Raw genomic sequence first — 19,727 nt, 5'->3', positions numbered from 1 at the left:
CAGAGGCTGAGGGGTGACCTTATAGAGGTTTACAAAATTATGAGGGGCATGGATAGGATAAATAGACAAAGTCTTTTCCCTGGGGTCGGGGAGTCCAGACCGAGAGGGCATAGGTTTAGGGTGAGAGGGGAAAGATATAAAAGAGACCTAAGGGGCAACGTTTTCACGCAGAGGGTGGTACGTATGGAATGAGTTGCCAGAGGAAGTGGTGGAGGCTGGTACAATTGCAACATTTAAGAGGCATTTGGATGGGTATATGAATAGGAACGGTTTGGAGGGATATGGGCCGGGCGCTGGCAGGTGGGATTAGATTGGGTTGGGATATCTGGTCGGCATGGATGGGTTGGACCGAAGGATCTGTTTTCATTCTGTACATCTCTATGACTCTAATTGAGCCTTACAGATTCTTTGCTTCAACATTTCTCCAGTTACTTTTAAAAAAAAGAGATTATAAATTCTCCTCGTATAATTATAGCAGAGCCTGAAGTTGCTGCAATGATAGACAAATGAACAATAGCCATCAAGGGATTAGGATGTTAGGGCAGGGGGTCAGGGTAAAATTGAGGGAAGGGAGAGAGTGAGAGAGACACACACCTGCAAATTCACTGCAGGTAAATAATGGAAGTGTTCCCGCTGATCAGTGAATGGGGATCAAAGTGAGGCAAAGCTAGAAGAAATAAAGGGGAAGGGAAGAGGAATATTTTTCCAACAGCTATTGGACGAATCTAAATTTCCTGGAAATACAGAGCAGAATTTAGTCTTGGTATTAGATAATCAGCACCAGTCTCCAGATGGAGAAAACGTGACAGATACAAACGCCCATCAGACAATTCGTGGGACTATACCAGGCTCTCCTAGGATCCAGGATTCCAGAGTCATGTGTCCCACACAGAAGACCTACAATCAAAGGCTTGCAGTTCTCCATTGCTGACAGAGGTAGTTGCTGAGGAAGACAAAAGAGACTTGGGAACTTTAGTTCAGGATACTCTTATGGATAACATGCAGGTTCAGTGGCAGTTGGGAAGATAAATACGATGTTAACATTCATGTCTAGGAGGGTAGAATACAAGAACAGATGTGCTGTTGAGGCTGCATAAAGCTCTGGTCAGACTGCATTTGGAATATTTTCAGCAGGTTTGAGCCCTGTATCCAAGGAAAAATTTGCTGGTGTTGGAGGGAGTCCAGGGGAGGTTTATAAGAATGACCCTGGGATGAAAAGCTTGTCATGTGAAGAGCGGTTGAGGACTCTCAGTCTGTACTTGATGGGGTTTAGAAGGATGGGGGAAAGAATCTGATTGAAATTTACAGATTACTGACAGACCTGGATAGGATGGACATGGATAAAAATGTTTTCACTAGGAGGAGAAACTAGGACAACTCTTTAGAAGTGAGATGATGAGGAACCCATTGCCACAGAAATCTGTGGAGGCCACGTCATTGAGCATATTTAAGACAGAGATAGGCAGGCTCTTGATTGGTAAGGGGATCAAAGGTTGTGAGGACAAGGCAGGAGAATGGGATTGAGAAACATTTAAATCATGATTGAATGGTGAAACAGACCCAATGGGTTGACTGGTCTAACTCTGCTCCTATTTTATGGTCTTAAGATGCATTTTGGGAGGTCTAAGAAGGGAGGGATGTACAGAATGGCTGATGAGTCACTAGGGAGTACTGAGGAACAATGAGGCCTTAATATCAAGCTCCAAAGATCCCTGAAGGTGTCAGCAAAATGAGAGTGAAGGAGATTTATGGGGTGCTTCTCTTCGTTTGCTGGAGCACAGAATACAGGAGCAAGAACATTTGATTACAACTTTATAAAACATTGGTTAGGCCACAGACGGAATACTGTGTGCAGTTCTGGTTGCCACACTATCATAAAGACGTGATTGCACTAGAGAGGGAGTAGAAGAGATTCACCAGGATGCTGTCTGGGATGAAAAGTCTCAAATGGGAGGACAGACTCAATAGGCTGGGTTTGTTGTCCTTTGAGCAGAGGAGGCGGGGGGGGATCTAATTGAGATTTACAAAATTATGAGAGTCTGTGGATTGTGACAATCTTTTCTCCATTGCAGACATCCTTAAGATGAGAGGGCATATGTTTACAGCAAGGAATAAGTTATTTAGAAGAGATCTGACAGAAATGTTTTTTTCATCCACAGAGTAGTAGAGACAGGAAGGTGCTGCCTGAGAGTGGTAGAGGCAGTTACTCTTGCAACATTTATGAAACATCTGGATGAACACTTAAAATGCTAGGGCACAGTCATTATGGACCAAGTGCAGGTAAATGGGAATAGTTCAGTTTGGTGCTTGTCGGTCAGCATAGACATGATAGGGTGCATTGTCTGTTTCTATGCCATATGATTCTATGATTCTAAGGACTAAAGGTAAAAATAATAATTTGGGGTTGAATTGAAATATGAAATAAAATCTTTATGATATCAACTAGAGAAAAACTATTAATAATGACTAATAGATATTTTGAACAGTAAGATTATGACTCTAATCCTTTTATACTCCACATACAACTTAGATATTCACGATTAATAAAAGTAATCATAAGTGAATAATCAAACTGCAGTTGCACACACCGCAGACTGCACTTTAAATATTTGATTTAGTCAAGGTAAGTCTTAGGCAGACACTTATGACACAAGAGATTGCTGCATCTTTAGCTTGCAAGAGACTGGAATTCCTCTCTTTCCAAAATCGAGCCTTGGACACTCTGAAACCATTGACTTAGACTGCCTCAATGTCTGCTCAAACTTGGGAGTACAATCCCAGTAATCAAGGTCTCTCAGATTCCTGGAAGTGCTCCAATGAGTTTATTTACTGTTTCAACTTTTAAGATGGGTAGCTTTAACAAGCTGCTGCTGAATTTCTTTAAGCTCCAATCTTTCTCAGCTGCATCAGCAAATTGTGCTTGTGGACTAAGTTCACCCTATTCTCAGTTCTGCTCTGGTTTTCAGGGCCTTCTCCTGCCTAACAGCAATACCTGAACCTACCTTTTAGCTATAGCACTCACCTTCAAAATGCAACTAACTTCTCCCAATAAACTCAACACCAGATGATATGAAAACAGAGGACCTTAAGATATAACCTCTCCATGTATCCTACACTGCTCAGGCTGTCTTTAACCTTGAGTTTTCTTAATGCTTTAAGCTAAATTAGCTCTCATGCCCTCTGAGCTGTTGTTAATGCAAGCTTCACAGGTGCATCTCCAGCTAAGCAAACTATCTGCTTTTTTAAACTCCATCTCTTCTATTCTGATTTATTAAATGGACATTGTATTTGCTTTGGGTGTTCTGATGATCACTCAAGCCCAGCATTTTGATAACCTTATCTTGCTGACTGTTTGCCTCTAAAAACAATATGCCCCAATCGTTTAATTCCATGAAACTCTGAAATGCTTCAAGTGCACTGTTCTATTTTCTACCAACTTCAATACCTCACAAAATTATATACTAAAACACATGAAAACAATATTTGCAATACCAAGCCATATTGCCATTAGATGTATTTGACATGCTTCAGGATTTCACAATCAACGCCCTGCTCCATGATAAATTGAAAATAAATGGGAGTATTTCATATTGCACCTTCCATAGCTGTTTTGTGGTAAGAAACTCATTTCAATGGGAAAATATGAGCATAACCAAACATCATTCTAATTTTGCCACACTTCCAACACATGGATGCCTAAATATAAGTGTCCAACCCAAAGTAGTTGCTTTTTTAAAACATCTGATTTGCCTTGAACTTTTCATCTTATATTTAAGATGCTTACAAATATTTGCATCCACTGCACAATTCAATCAGCCAATTTGGCAACAATAATAGAAAACAAGGGAGTCTTAAGCAAATGGAAACTTAATTGCTGCTAGGACAGATCTAACAGTATGCATTCGAATTACTGAAGTACAGAATCATCTTTAATAATATTATTTGTATTGACATATGCTAGTTTCCTGGCAGAGATGCAGATTAAAGTTGACAAAAATCAGCTGTTTAGGGATAATACAGCAATGATGCACTACATCTCAATCTCAGGTTTCTGACATCACATGTACCAGCATAATTTTTTTTATGCAAGGTTTTTAAAAAAGATTATTGCTCTTCACAATTCTTAATCATGAAAGAGAAAAAAACCCACTCATTTTACAAATGTCAATGCTGAAATCTCTTTGGCAACAGACTCCATTAAGATGGCTATCAATGCAGGAGCACGGAGCCGGCTTGGGAAAAATGAGCCGATAGAAATGAATTAGCAGGCTTCATGAATAAGAAAATAATTGAACAATAATGTGAATAAATGTAACTTTCAAGAGAGGTTGAGGATATAGATCCACAAACTGCATGAGGAACCAGAAATAAAAAATGTTCTGGATTTTATATACAGCAATGGTTAATAAAGTGAAATGGTCATGATAAATCTATACAGAATAGGTTAGAGAATTGCCTGTGGTTTCGGGAAAGCCATAAGAGTGAGGATCTTTGAAGGCTTGAAAAATGTGGGAATAGAAAACTAGGCTGAGACGATAAAGTTACAATAACAGGTTTGAAAAGCAAGGGCTGCGCACAGTGAGCAGAGAATAGTAACAGAATACCGAAAACCAGTCTTCAAAGCTTGAGGAGACTTATATATGGTAAATAACAAAACACTTATTTTCACTGTTCGGTACATGCAAAAGTGGACATAAACTTGCAGATAAATCAAAGCAGAAGTTCAAAGTCAAAATACTGGACTATGGAAAGTATTATATTTGGTGCTTTAAAGCAGAAGTAGAGACAGTTGAGAAATAGACAAATTATAAAGTTGAAGGAAAGAACAGGTGAATGGTATGACAGTCAATGGCTCCAATGTGAAACTAGTTTTCACAAAGGCAAAGTACTGTCATTAAGAAGCAACAAATACTATTCCAACACAGCCCGAGAAACTAGCTGCTTCTTTAATAGCTTTTCTGTCATCCTAAGAAGTGCAAATGTCTACTGATGATTGCACAGATTTCATTTCCATTCATAACACCATAAATAAAGAAATTCTCTTTGCCCAGATGGAACAAGACCTTTCAGGCTTGGGATGAGAAGTGATGAGTAATATTTACATTACACAAGTTTCGGCCAACAGCTATTTACAAAAAGACAGTCCAATCATTTTCCCTCAACATTCAATCGCATTATTCTTCCAGAATCCTCCATAATCATCATCTTTGGGCCTATAATGCACCAGAAATTTAATTGAACTAGTTAATAAATATTGAAGTTACACCTGATGGGTTTGGAACTTTGTGGCAACAAAATGACCTCGGTGATATTAACTGTTATACATATATTTTAATGCCATTTATTTTAAGTTGAGTTTTGAATTTTGGGGTAGAAACACATGGGTTTTCTGTGTATCTGAAGTTAATTATTAATTTGTAAAGATTTTTGGAGACATTGTGATCTGTTTAAACACAGTTTATGAGGGCTACCCTGGCAGCATGATAGGACTGTGGTTACTTTAGGATTTTATTATGTGAGCAGTATGAACCATTCTCATTTGTAGTCTGTTAGAAACTTCTAGACTTAGGGAGGTTTCTTTAGCTTAAAGGAAACATCAATAGCAGCTATGATGATTTCTGTTTCAGCTTAACTTTCAATTAGACAGTTCGGTGAAGTCCTTGCATGTATTGACCAGTGCTCCTGTGAAGGGCAGAACATAGTAAACTAGATTATCTTAGAGCAAATGTTTGTGATATTTGCAGACCAGAAGTGTTGAGATAAAACCATCAAGAGGATGAAAATTAGAGTCTGTTTAAACTCAGGTATACAACTGTTCCAGGAAAAAGCTAATCAGTGGGGTTCCAATCTAGGAGTTAAAGTCACAGTTAAATTAACTCTAACTACTAAGAGAATGGGATTCTGGTGTGAGCATTGTACAAGAGTTGACACTGTGTACTGTACAAGGTATACGGTTTTTTTTGTACAGGAGTGCTTTGGAATTAATGGAATTACACTTCCACTATGTTTAAAACTCTCTAATTACTGTTCTAAGTAAATAAAAGTTTATTTTAGATCTTCATTTCTTTTGCTTAATAAACTTCTGTTTTATTGTTAAAACAAAATCTGTAATACAGCACGTTTCTATCTCAAAGAAAGATCAACTCATTAAATCAAAAACACGATCTATCAAGCCAGGTTTCTGTCTGGAATCGGACTTGTCCAGAAATAACATTCGCTGAGATCATAATACCTCTGAATTACAGAATGCTTGTCCACTACCTGCAAGGCACAAGTCAAGAGTATGTTGGAATACTCTTCATTTGCCTCAAGGAACACAGCTCCAATGCTCAAGTAGTTTCAAAACAACCAGAAAAAAAGCAGTTTTCTTAACTGTAGCCCATCCACCGTGGACCACAGCATCAGTAGTGTATACCATGCACAAATGTATTGGACCGATAGTGTGGTGCTGGAAAAGCACAGCAGGTCAAGCTGCATCTGAGGAGCAGGAGAATCAACGTTTTGGGTATAAGCTCTTCATCACCAAGGCACAAACTCTAGCTTAGACAGATAAGGGCAGCGGACACATGGGGGAACAACAACTGTAAGCTCCCCCCAAACCATACATGCAACTGACATTTTATGTATTCATGGGATGCGGCTGAAGAATGCTGTTAACTACCATCTACTGGAGGATAATTAAGATTGGGCAATAATTCTTGGCCACGCAGGTGACATCCTTCATAGCATGAACAAATAAAACACCAATAGGGTGTTTTAAAAAAACTAATAGGACATCTGCGTTCTGATTTTAACAGCAAAAGACTTTCAGAGACATAAAAAGATTTTATTGTAAATGTATTACATAATAAAAACATCAGTTTCAAGCTTCCTTCTTGCCAACACCAACTGGGGAAGAACTCAGCATTAAAAAAAAAACCCTCATGATCAATTAACAAATAATAAATACTATGACAAGAACCAAAAGCTAAAAGCAAAAAACAAAGCAAGGTGGGGTGGCAATCAAAATATTGGGGGAAGGCAGAACTAATGCATCCTGGCTCTTCTACTGCCCACCAATTCTGGAAAATCTTGAGGATACCTGTAGACACTGTGCTCTCTGTCCAAGGAGGTCAAGCCACAGCATAATTGTGGAAGAGAGGCACTCATGTCAGGGTTCATGACCCCTTCCACAGCCCACTGCCTGGGCCTATGAGAACTCAACATCCTTTTTTTAAAAAATCAAACTGCTCCAAAACATACCTCTGAAGCAGGTGGGACCTTGACCACAGGTCTTCTGACGCAGAGGTCAGAACACCACCACTATACTACAAGATTCCCCCTAAAAACTAGAACTTTTTAAAACATTCAAATCCCATCCAATCACCCAAATCTTTAATTAAAATACAAACTAACAAGAACTACCCACAAGAGCAATGCAGCAACTACAAAACAGGAAAGAGGCATTGGGAGTGCATGGTATTCTTACTTTATTTTTCATGCTACACAGGATGTCACTTGAATGGCCAGGAATTATTGCCCAATTCAAATTATCCTTCAGAAGATGGGAGTCAGCAGCATTCTTACGTAGCAAGAGATGGGAATGTTTAAACTAAAATGAAGCTGAAGGGGAAAGTAACGCACTCCAACTCCCATTGTGTCCAAATATGTGACTCGAAAGGCATAAGCAGATTTAGCAGCCTCCAATGTGGTAGCTTATCAAAGACTTTTTGGGAATCCAGATAAATCACGTCCACTGGCTCTTCTTTGACTAACTTGCTCATCACCAACTGAAAGAATTCTAACAGATCTGTCATGCATTACTCTCCTTTCACAAAGCTGTGCAGATGCAGCCCTATGGTGTACCATGCACTTCCAACATCTCATTCTTAACAATGGACTCTAAAATCTTACAAATAACCAAGATCCTGACAGTGATATTAATTTATGGTCATACTGGAATGATCAGTTAACTATCTTCCATGGATTTCTGGCAGTCATTCATTATCAGTTTTCACATCAGGCCTGCATTTTCCAAATTCAGAAATCTACTAAAGGTACCATATTCTTCAAATTGTCTTTCAGCCATTCTATGCTTATTCAAAGTTTGGGAGAAGAGTTGTAGCGCGGGTGCTCGTTGTTGTGGTTCTGTTCGCCGAGCTGGGAATTTGTGTTGCAGACATTTCGTCCCTGTCTAGGTGACATCCTTAATGCTTGGAAGCCTCCTGTGAAGCGCTTCTGTGATGTTTCCTCCGACATTTGTAGTGATTTGTATCTGCCGCTTCCGGTTGTCTGTTCCAGCTGTCCACTGCAGTGGCCGGTATATTGGGTCCAGAACTCTCAGTAGCTGGAAATGACTGTCTTCTGAAATTTATTTTGAGAGTGGCAATCATTGTTCAAAACGCAAATCAAAATTAAAACCAAATTTCAGTGCATGAGCTTTAAATGTAACTGAGCAGTTTAAATGTAAGCACAAACTCCAAAATTTTTCAATTAAATTTCTTTAGCCTTGGACGTAACCCCTCAAAACTTCAGGACTGATGGTCAACCGTATTAAATTTATCAAACATTTACCATGTCTCGTAAGCTTTCAACAAGTCATCCTTTTTGAAAACGTCCATAAATCATTAAAATCTCTAATCCAGCTCTGGTATTCAAGTCCGTTAGGTTCCGTTCCAAAAACACTAGACTTCTAATTTTACTTTGTCCTACTAAGGATAAAGCTAAAATCATATCTTGCTTCTTCTTAGTTACGGAAGTCACCGAGTTCACATCTCCACCTCATTCTTCCATTACTTTTACAGCTCCAATTCCAAACCTTCTAATGGATAAACATAACTGGTGTTTTGCAACACGACTCAACCATTTCACTTTAAAATGCTGTGCTGCTACCAGAAACAGGAATTACCTTCTGCTTTATTTTCCCAGCTGAAAAGATGGATGTTAATCCTCTGCTACTATGTTTTATTCACGAATACACACATCATGAATTAGGCAGCAAAAGGCTTTCAGGGATTAACAAAAGTTTGTCTGTAAACCTATAGCGCAGTATAAATTTTAGTTTCCATCTTTCACTTCTGGACTCATAGGAGAAGAGGTAGGGTGTTAAATCAAAATGATGTTGGATGGAGAGAATATGAACTCCAGTCGTGTGGGGCCCACCTCTCTCCAAAAACTTTGATGGTGCTTGGTGGACACGGTGTACTCTCTCTCCAAGGATACAACTGCAGCAGCAAAAGAAAGGTAGGCGGTCATGATTTACCACCTCCTCAGTGACCCATTGCCTGGAAGAACTCAGATGTTAAATACAAAATCCAGTGACTTCAGTCCTTTGAGCTCTCAATCAATTCTGGAGTACATGTGTGCCTTAATGGGATGTGCATTTCTGACTAACATGGATGCAGGTGTAGTACAGAAATTTAAAGCAAAGGTACCACTGTAATCTGACAGTTTAACTAAGATAAACAGATGAAAATATTGGGGGGATTTATTAACTGAAGTAACTTAAAGAAAGGTGCATAGTTACAAAAGTATCAATGTTGCTATTTTTCATATTGTTGCATACTGAGTCAGCACTGCTGAGTATTTACAGCGCTTACTTCAGAACAACAGTGTTCTGATTCTGTTTTTGTTTTAGAGAATTTGGTGATGGAATATTTTAAAGTTTGTGGTTTGGAGGGAGGTTTGGTCGAAAAGCTGTGGATCAAGAATCTCAGAATTGGACAGTGAGGAAGGTTATCAAAGGAAAGTTGGGTGGAGAAATGGCAGATGGAGTTTAATTTGGCTAAGTGCAAGGTGATACATTTTGGGAGGCCAATTCCAAAAGGAAAGTATATTGCAAATGGCAGGACCCTTAAAAACACTGATCAACAGAGGGATCTTGAGGTGCAAGTCTATAGCTTCCTGAAAGTGGCAAGTTGGTAAGGAAGGCGTACGACATGCTTGCCTTTATCGGTCCAAACATTGTACAAAAATTGGCAAGTCATGTTGCAACTGTATAAAACTTTAGTTAGTACACATTTGGAATACTGTGTGCCGTTCTGGCCCTCACACTATAGGGGGAGGATGTGGAGGCTTTGGAGAGGGTGCAAAAGAGGATATTGCCTGGATTGGAGTGGATTAGCAATAAGGAGAAGTTGGACAAACTTGGATTGGTATATAAAGTTAAGAAAGGCACGGAGAGGATGGATAGTCAAGCGTCTCTTTCCCAGGGTGGAAATGTTAAATACCAGGTAGCATGTATTTAAAGTGAGAGGGAGAAAATTCAAGGGAGATGTGTAAGGTAAGATTTTTACCTGTCATAGGTACCTGGAACACACTCCCAAGGGAGTAATTAGTAGCAAATATGATATCAATGTTAAAAAGGCATTCAGATAGACATGTGAGCAGGCAGGAAATAGAGCAATACGATCCATGGTGCAGGCAGATGGGATTAGTTTAGAATGGCATCATGGCTGGCAGAGATAGTGGGCCAAAGGGCCTGCTCATGTTTTATGTTCTGTGTAACACAGGAAACTCAGTAGTTAATTTGTGCATTGCATTGACCCCAACAGGACCGTGGTAATGTCTAGAACAATTTTTTTAAAAATTCAAATTCACGGATAGAGACTTTAGCTGTTTTTTAAAAAAGATTCAGTAGCATAACTTTTTATGTCCACCTTAGAAAATAGATAGCAAGTTGGTTCAAGTCTCATCCCAAAAAAATGGCAAATGAGAGAGTGGAGCACTCTCGCAGTACTGCATTTAGAGTATCAATCTATTGTTTTTTGTATTTGAGTGTTTGGCATCCGTGATGAACTTACAACCTCTTCAGAGGTAACAGTGCTCCAAAGTGAGTCAGGGCTTGCCATCCAAAGTTGAGTACAGTTCCTAAATATTTCCTGTAGAAACATTTGTTTCTTCAATGTGAGATCCATATACACAAATGTTATCATACAGGGGATCAGTTAACTACAGTATGTACTTACAGTTGACACCCAATCCAGAAGTGCACTTTCTTCAGTGGTGATGGGATAACCATCAGGTACAAGATTGGAGTGGATTAGCAATAAGGAGAAGTTGTGCAGTTGTGACCAACATAAATGAGGGATCAAACAGATGCTCCTTCTCTCCCAGGTAGTCTCAGAAACAAAACACTATCCATCTGGACATATATGAATCTGAACTGCAGGCAAGCAAAACAGTGGCAGCTTCAGTCATACAGTCACAGATGTACAGCATGGAAACAGACCCTTCGGTCCAACTCGTCCCAGATATCCTAACATAATCTAGTCCCATTTGCAAACACTTAGATCATATCCCTCTAAACCCTTCCTATTCATATACCCATCCAGATGCCTTTTAAATGTTGCAATTGTACCAGCCTCAATACTTCCTTCGGCAACTCATTCCATATATGCACAACCCTCTGCATGAAAAAGTTGCCCCTTAGGTCCCCTTTATATTTTTCCTGTCTCATCCTGAATCTATGCGCTTTCTTTCTGGACTACCCCAACCCAAGGAAAAGACTTTGCCTATTTATCCTATCCATGCCCCTCAATTTTGTAAACCTCTCTAAGGTTACCCCTCAGCCTCCGACGCTCCAGGGAAAACAGTGTCAGCCTATTTAGCCTCTCCCCGTAGCTCAAATCCTCCAACCCTGGCAACATTCTTGTAAATCTTTTCTGAACCCTTTCAAGTTTCACAACATTCTTCCAATAGGAAGGAGACCAGAATTGCACGCAGTATTCCAAAAGTGGCCTAACCATTGTCCTGTATAGCTGGAACATGAGCTCCCAATTCCTTTACTTAATCCTCTGACCAATAAAGGAAAGCATACCAAACACTTTCTTCACTATCCTGTCAGTTTTGGGCCCCACACCTCAGGAGGGACATACTGGCACTGGAGCGTGTCCAGCGGAGATTCACACGGACGATCCCTGGAATGGTAGGTCTAATATACGAGGAACGGCTGAGGATCCTGGGATTGTACTCATTGGAGTTTAGAAGGTTAAGGGGAGATCTAATAGAAACTTACAAGATTAAACATGGCTTGGAAAGGGTGGACGCAAAGAAATTGTTTTCGTTAGGCGAGGAGACTAGGACCCGTGGGCACAGCCTTAGAATTAGAGGGGGTCAATTCAGAACAGAAATGCGGAGACATTTCTTCGGCCAGAGAGTGGTGGGTCTGTGGAATTCATTGCCGCGGAGTGCAGGGGAGGCCGGGACGCTAAATGTCTTCAAGCCAGAGATTGATAAATTCTTGATGTAACAAGGAATTAAAGGCTACGGGGAGAATGCGGGTGTGGAGTTGAAATGCCCATCAGCCATGATTAAATGGAGGAGTGGACTCGATGGGCTGAATGGCCTTACTTCCACTCCTATTGTCTTATGGTCTCACCTGCGACTCCACTTTCAAGGAGCTATGAACCTGCACTCCAAGGTCTCTTTGTTCAGCAACACTCCCTAGGACCTTACCATTAAGTGTGTAAGTCCTGCTAAGATTTGCTTTCCCAAAATGCAGCACCTCGCATTTATCTGAATTAAACTCCATCTGCCACTCCTCAGACCTACCTGATCAAGATCCTGTTGTAATCTGAGGTCACCTTCTTGGCTGTCCACGATACCTTCAATTTTAGTGTCATCTGCAAACTTACTAACTATACTCTTGTGTTCACATCCAAATCATTTATATAAATCTCAAAAAGCAGTGGACCCAGCACTGATCCTTGTGGTACACCACTGGTTACAGGCCTCCAGTAAGAAAAGCAACCCTCCACCACCACCCTCTGTCTTCTACTTTTCAGCCAGTTCTGTATTCAAATGGCTAGTTGTCCCTGTATTCCATGAGATATAACCTTAATAACCAGTCTCCTATGAGAGATCTTGTCGAACAGCTTACTGAAGTCCATATAGATCATGTCTACTGCTCTGCTCTCATCAATCCTCTTGAGTTATTTCTTCCAAAAACTCAATCAAGTTCATGAGACATGATTTCCCATGCACAACGCTATTCTGACTATCCCTAATCAGTCCTTGCCTTTCCAAATACATGTAAATCCTGTCCCTCAGGATTCCCTCCAACAACTTGCCCACCACTGACCTCATGCTCACCAGTCTATAGTTCCCTGGCTTTTCCTTACCACCATTCTTAAATAGTGGCACCACAATAGCCAACCTCCAGTCTTCCAGCACTTCACCTGGGATGACAAAATATTTCAGCAAGGGGCCCAGATATCACTTCCCGAGCTTCCCACAGAGCTGCAGAGCACACCTGAGCAGGTCTTAGGGATTTATCCACTTTTATGCATTTCAGGACATCCAGCACCATCTCCTCTGTAATATAGACATTTTTCAAGATGTCACCACATACTTCCCTACATGCTGTATCTTCAATGTCCTCTTCCACAGTGAACACTGATGCAAACTACTCGTTTAGTATCTCCCCCATCTCCTGCGGCTCCACACAAAGGCTGCTTTGCTGATCTATTCTCTCCCTTGTTACCCTTTTGTCCTTATAACGTATTTATAAAAACCCTTTATCCTCTAAGGATTCACTCAATGTCTTCTGTCTATACTTGTCATATGCTTCAGTCTTTTTCTTCAGCAAACCCTCAATTTCTCACCGACCAGCTTTTCCTTGCACCCTAACAGAAATATACTGTCTCTGGACTCTCGTTACTCCATTTTTGAATGCTTCCCATTTTCCAGCAGTACCTTTAGCTACGAACATCTGCCCCTAATCAGCTTTTGAAAGTTCTTGCCAAATACCGTCAAAATTAGCCTTCCTCCATTTTTGAACTTTAACTTTTAGATTTGGTTTATCCTTTTCCATCACTATTTTAAAGCTAATAGAATTATGGTCGCTGGCCCCAAAGTGCTCCCGCACTAACACCTCATTCACCTGATCTGCCTTATTTCTCAAGAGTCAGTCATGCTTTGCACCTTCTCTAACAGGTACATCCACTTATTTTCTTGTACAGACTTAAATTCTTCTCCATCTAAACCCTTAACACTATGGTAGTCCCAGTCTATGTTTGGAAAGTTAAGATCCCCTCCCATAACCATCCTATTATTCTTACAGATAACTGACAAATTTGTTTCTTGATTTCCTGCTGGCTATTAGGTGGTCTATAATGCAATCCCAATAAGGTGATCATCTCTTTCTTATTTCTCAGTTCCACCCAAATAACCTTCGTGGATGTATTCCAAGGAATATCCTCCCTAAGTACAGCAGTAATGCATAATGCTAATGCTTATGAAAAATGCCACTCCCCCTCCTTGCTTGGCCCCTTTCTATCCTGCCTTCTATCCTGCATTTGTAAACTGGAACATTAAGCTGCCAGTCCTGACCAACCCTGAGCCACGTTTCATAATTGCAATGATATCCCAGTCCTCGGTTCCTAACCATGCCCTGAGATCATCTGCCTTCCCTGTTCGGCCTCTTGCGTTGAAGTAAATGCACTTTTAATTTATCAGTCCTAAATTGTTTTCTGCTTTGTTCCATCCTGCCTGACTGATTGACTCACTCCCTTTCCCGACTGTACCAGTCTCAGATTGATCTCTTTCCTCATTATTTCTCTATTCAGAATGTCATCCTTTTCCCTTCCTATATTGTAGATTCCAATGTGTACAATGACCTCTTGCTGGTCCCTCTCCCCTTTGAGAACTTGCTGCACCCTCTCAGAGACATTCTTGATCCTGGCCAGAGAGAGAACACACCATTTTGGTTTTTTGCTGCTGGTCGCAGAAACGTCTGTCTGTGCCCCTGACGATAGAGTCCCCTATCACAATCGATCGCTTGGAACTCAATGTAACTTCATTACATTACAGCCTGTCTCGATACCAGAAACCTGGCTATTTGTGCTACATTGCCCTGAGAACCCATCATCCCCTACATTTTCCAAAATAGCATACTTATTTGAAATGGGGATAGTCACAGACGAAGAGTTGAAAAATCATTGAATGAACTACAGTAATCAACGTTATCTTTCTAAGACATTAGTACAGGAAATCTAATTAGATCTTTCAACAAAAACATTGCTGAGAACAAAAGTAAGTAACAGTATGTTTTCTGTTGAATTAAATCCATTATAGATCATGGCATGTGAATAAGGTAATTGCACTTTAGATTATAATCATTAGTATTTAGTTTACAAGGAAAAACAGTGCCTTCCATGGCACAATATCTGCCTGTCATTGCACAACTCTGTTACATTTCAGGTACATATAGCTGAGCATGCTTCAGGACATTGGCTTAATCCTAAAAGCACACTTCTGTTACAGGCTGAGTTCCTTGTGTTTTCTGAAGTACTTGTAATTATATCAACTGCAACACTGTTTTGGTGACAATCTTGTCTAAATGGTTGGATTTCCAAGAATCTATTATTCATGAGGTCTTGTGGTGCTGCAGTAGAAGCCCTACCTCTGGGCCAGAAGGTATGGGTTCAGGTCTGATGTGTTCTGGAGGTGTGTTATGTAAGTATTTTATAATGGATAATGTCAACGATTTTATTGCATTTATGCAGGTGTAGTTTTTGCTATCAACAGAAGGAATTCAATAGAATGCTGGATGGACCTTTGTGTCTTCAGTTTAAAGTCTAAAACTTTCTCAGGACTCTAAATGAACATAGTTTTTAAGTCTGATTAAGAGCTATAATATCCTGTATATTGTGAGGTTTGACTTTTACATGAGTAACATTTTTGGAGAGGTTAGAATTTGCCATTGCCTTGCTATTGCAACTGTCACATCAGTCTGTTCCTGCCAACTCTGCTTCCAAAAGGATTCTATTTTAATTTATGAGTAAATACTAACTTACATGGAGACAGACATTAGTTTTGTAAACTAAGTTCATTAAAGTTAACAATTCAACACGAACAAAAGCAATATATACAAATATATGCAATTTCACACAGCATTTTTCACTGTACAAAAAATACAATTCAGCATAGAACAAACTAAATTTATACTAAAATTCATAAAAATCCTCCTCCTTGTCTTCAGTAAGGAATTTGCTTCTTAAATGGCAACATACTGATAAAAAACATCAATACCTTTGACAGTAATGTTATCAACAAGCATATAATTACAGAAATAATTATCGTTTGTGCCATCAAGTGCATTGCCTAACCCACATGACACTGAAAAGATTTGATGTGAACATGTCTGAGATGAGAAGCATTTTTTCCTTATGTGGTCCTCCAGGCTGGAAAATCCGAAACATTCTTCAGTGATATTTTCAAGCCATCTTGATCCATCCAGCCATCCTTATTAGGAGTTGGATGATGACTACCTTTGAGAATTGTTATTTTGGGAGTCTTTTTTCTCTGAATATCATGATTGACCTACACTTCATATCATTGGACAGAGACAATAATACATAAATGAATCTGTTCTTTTCCTGGCCAATTGTCTTCACTAACATTACTTTCTCTTCTGTTCTGATCACCATTTGACTGGCAAAATATCAGAATTTACGAGTCTGCTTTGCAAACAATCTTAACAACCAAATTTGAAGTGGGTTGTTTATCCACTATTCTTTCTTGATACCAAGTTGTTATATTTGAGGGTAGGACTAGTGGGAATGCAATGCATGCCACTGAGGTGTCTGCCATGACATCACATACTTTGACATCAGTAGACATGAGGAACGGAACAAAACTCGACTATTTTATCAAGCAGGTTTGCACAGTACAAGTTTGAGTTCAACAGCAAGCAAGTAATGAAGAGAAACATGGTGGAATTTTTTCGATAAAAGTCGAGTGATTTGTGAGTGAGAGTTTGACTTTAACGCAAGTATGCTCGATAAAAGTTTTACATAGACTGCCATCACCAGAAGACAGATAAATTGTACATCTTCAATTCATAATTAATGGTTGGCTTAAACCAAACTCTATTAATTTCTTTGTCAACTTATGCCAAATAGCCTTTTTTGATAGTCTATGCTCATTTATCTTTCTTTCATTCCAATTGATGAATTACCACAATTACTTACTAGTCTTTTTTGCTGAAGCTGCTCTCTAAGCACTCTGTCTTCAGGTAAAACATCACAGAGAAGGTAGTACTCCACTTGGTTCTCTATCAAAATAACAGTACTTTCAGTTGTCTATTACTTAGAAACAGTTTTTAAGATTTCATTACACCCTGCCATTTTAATTGCTCTATTGTACAAAGAATTTCCAATTTTAAATTTGCAATCTATTTTTTATTTGTGTGAAAATATATAAAAATAATCACAAACTTGCAACAAATCATGCATTAGCAAGTTTTAATAAGCAAAGATAGCCTCTTTCATATACTTTAATTCTGATATTGTTACCTTCAGGACCTTGGGCGTTTGTTCTTATTACAGTACAAAAATCTGTTACTGGTTGCTCAATAAACCTTTTCTTCCAATACAAAATGTACCTAAAACAAACCAAAAATAAAAAAAAAGTCACTATTTCATTGAATACTTACTTTTGTCCTCCCCAAAATTCTTAAAAAACTAATTTGGAAAAGAGAAAGTCCTGTGCAGTTGAGCAGACTAATAGGTTAAAAACTGATTAGGCTTAAGGAATGAAAGTCCTTTTGATAATTGTGAAAAACTGCCAATAACCCAAATTAACTAAACTTTGAAGGATACTATTCTCAACTGATTTTGGTTATGTGATAGTATACTGAGAAATACCTAATTATATTTATAATTCAAATCCTGCTCGAATCTGTCTGATTTTCCATTTTAATATTATTTTTGTTCACATTCACTTGATTAAACATGTTTCCTTCATACTGGTTGCATAATAGTGGTTTTAAGTCAAGTGTATTTGCGGTTACAACTCAAGATAGCTAAGCGATGGGATAGAACTGGAGACTCGCCCGTTTGAGTTCAAAGCCTTTATTTGGAAGAGATACTGATTAGAGCACATGTTGACTGGATTGGACTTGCACAGTTTCAGTCTGCTCAAACTAGGTAAAAAATGATCATATTTTAAGGTTTATATTAATGATGAAGCAAACCAAGCAACAATCTTAAGTCAAACTTCAAAGCTGAAAGAAGGAGGAATGGGACTGTGGGAGATATAGCAGTTTGGATCAGTAATTGGCTTGCTGAAAGAAGCCGGAGGGTGGTGGTTGATGGGAAACGTTCATCCTCGAGTCCAGTTACCAGTGGTGAACCGGAAGGGTCGTTGGGTCCACTGCTGTTTGTCATTTTTATAAATGACCTGGATGAGGGCATAGAAGGGTGGGTTAGCAAATTTGCAGACGACACCAAGGTCGATGGAGTTGTGGATAGTGACGAAGGATGTAGTAGGTTACAGAGAGACATAGATGAGCTGCAGAGCTGGGCTGAGAGGTGGCAAATGGAGTTTAATGCAGACAAGTGTGAGGTGATTCACTTTGGTCGGAATAACCGGAATGCAAAGTACTGGGCTAATGGTAAGATTCTTGGTAGTGTAGATGGGCAGAGAGATCTCGGTGTCCAGGTACACAGATCCTTGAAAGTTGCCACCCAGGTTGACGGGGTTGTTAAGGCGGCACACAGTACTTTTGCTTTCATTAACAGAGGGATCGAGTTCCGGAACCATGAGATTATGCTACAGCTGTACAAAACTCTAGTGCAACCGCACTTGGAGTATTGTGTACAGTTCTGGTCACCGCATTATAAGAAGGATGTGGAAGCTTTGGAAAGGGTGCACAGGAGATTTACTAGGATGTTGCCTGGTATGGAGGAAAGGTCTTACAAGGAAAGGCTGAGGGACTGGAGGCTGTTTTCGTTAGAGAGAAGGTTGAGAAGTGACTTAACAGATACATACAAGATAATCAGAGGGTAAGATAGGGTGGACAGGGAGAGCCTTTTTCCAAGAATGGTGACGGCGAGCACAAGGGGGCATAGCTTTAAATTGAGGGGTAATAGATATAGGACAGATGTCAGAGGTAGTTTCTTTACTCAGAGTACCTTTGCCTGCAACGGTAGTAGATTTGCCAACTTTAAGTACATTTAATGTTGTCATTGGACAAGCATATGGACATACATGGAATAGTGTAGGTTAGATGGGCTTCAGATTGGTATGACAGGTCAGTGCAACATCGAGGGCCGAAGGGCCTGTACTGCACTGTAATGTAATGTTCTATGCTTAAGGTTAACTTCTGTAGGATGCGACTTTCTTGCACACAGTGCCTGGGAATTGGTTGAACACTCAGCTCCGAGAAACAATTCTAGGACTTTAGCTGTTCTTCTCGCCCTACACAGAGCCAGCAAACCTTCTCCATCTTTCCTGTTTCTCAGGACTTCTAATGTTGGACTGCCTGAAGACAGCTAACAGCAGTGCATTTTTGGTGTGAACCTCTGCTGTGCTTTTTCTTTAAAAAAAAAAGACGCTTTCTGTAAAGCACATAATGACTGGTGACAACTACTTGCTTTGTTGTGGATCCCTGCTGTGGCTGTTTCTAACAGCGCCTGGTTTGGAGAATTAAACAAAAAAAAAAAAATCCAAAGTACTATGATGCTGGCATATCAGAAATAAAAACAGAAACTCTGGAGAAACTCAGCAGGTCTGGTAGTATCTGTGTGAGGGGAAGAAAAGCAAAATTAATATTTTGGGTCTAGTGCACATTTTTCTGAGCAATCCTGAAGAGTCACTGGATAAAAATGTTAATTCTGCTATCTCTCCAGAGATGCTGCTAGAACTGATAAGTTTTCCCAGCATTTCTACTTTCATTTCTGATTTGGACAGCTTCTGTTTTGTCTGGTTCAGTTGAAAGAAAGCCTGCTGTGAACAAACTGCAC

At 39.7% G+C, this 19,727-nt stretch overlaps 1 protein-coding gene across 1 annotated transcript in view; it reads right to left on the bottom strand.

Moving 5' to 3' along the window:
* Nucleotides 1–19,727, bottom strand: part of znf277 (zinc finger protein 277) — a 74,186-nt gene that overhangs the window by 37,345 nt on the left and 17,114 nt on the right. Inside the window, exons 3-4 of the mRNA XM_043709521.1 lie at nucleotides 17,277–17,365; nucleotides 16,953–17,035 (exon numbers count right to left, since the gene is read on the bottom strand). Of these exons, the coding sequence (XP_043565456.1) occupies nucleotides 16,953–17,035; nucleotides 17,277–17,365 (172 nt within the window). The remainder of the gene's footprint in view (nucleotides 1–16,952; nucleotides 17,036–17,276; nucleotides 17,366–19,727) is intronic.

This window comes from Chiloscyllium plagiosum, chromosome 19 (assembly GCF_004010195.1).
Source record: "Chiloscyllium plagiosum isolate BGI_BamShark_2017 chromosome 19, ASM401019v2, whole genome shotgun sequence".
In the NCBI taxonomy this organism is placed as follows: domain Eukaryota; kingdom Metazoa; phylum Chordata; class Chondrichthyes; order Orectolobiformes; family Hemiscylliidae; genus Chiloscyllium; species Chiloscyllium plagiosum.
This window is presented reverse-complemented; position numbering and strand designations above follow the sequence as displayed.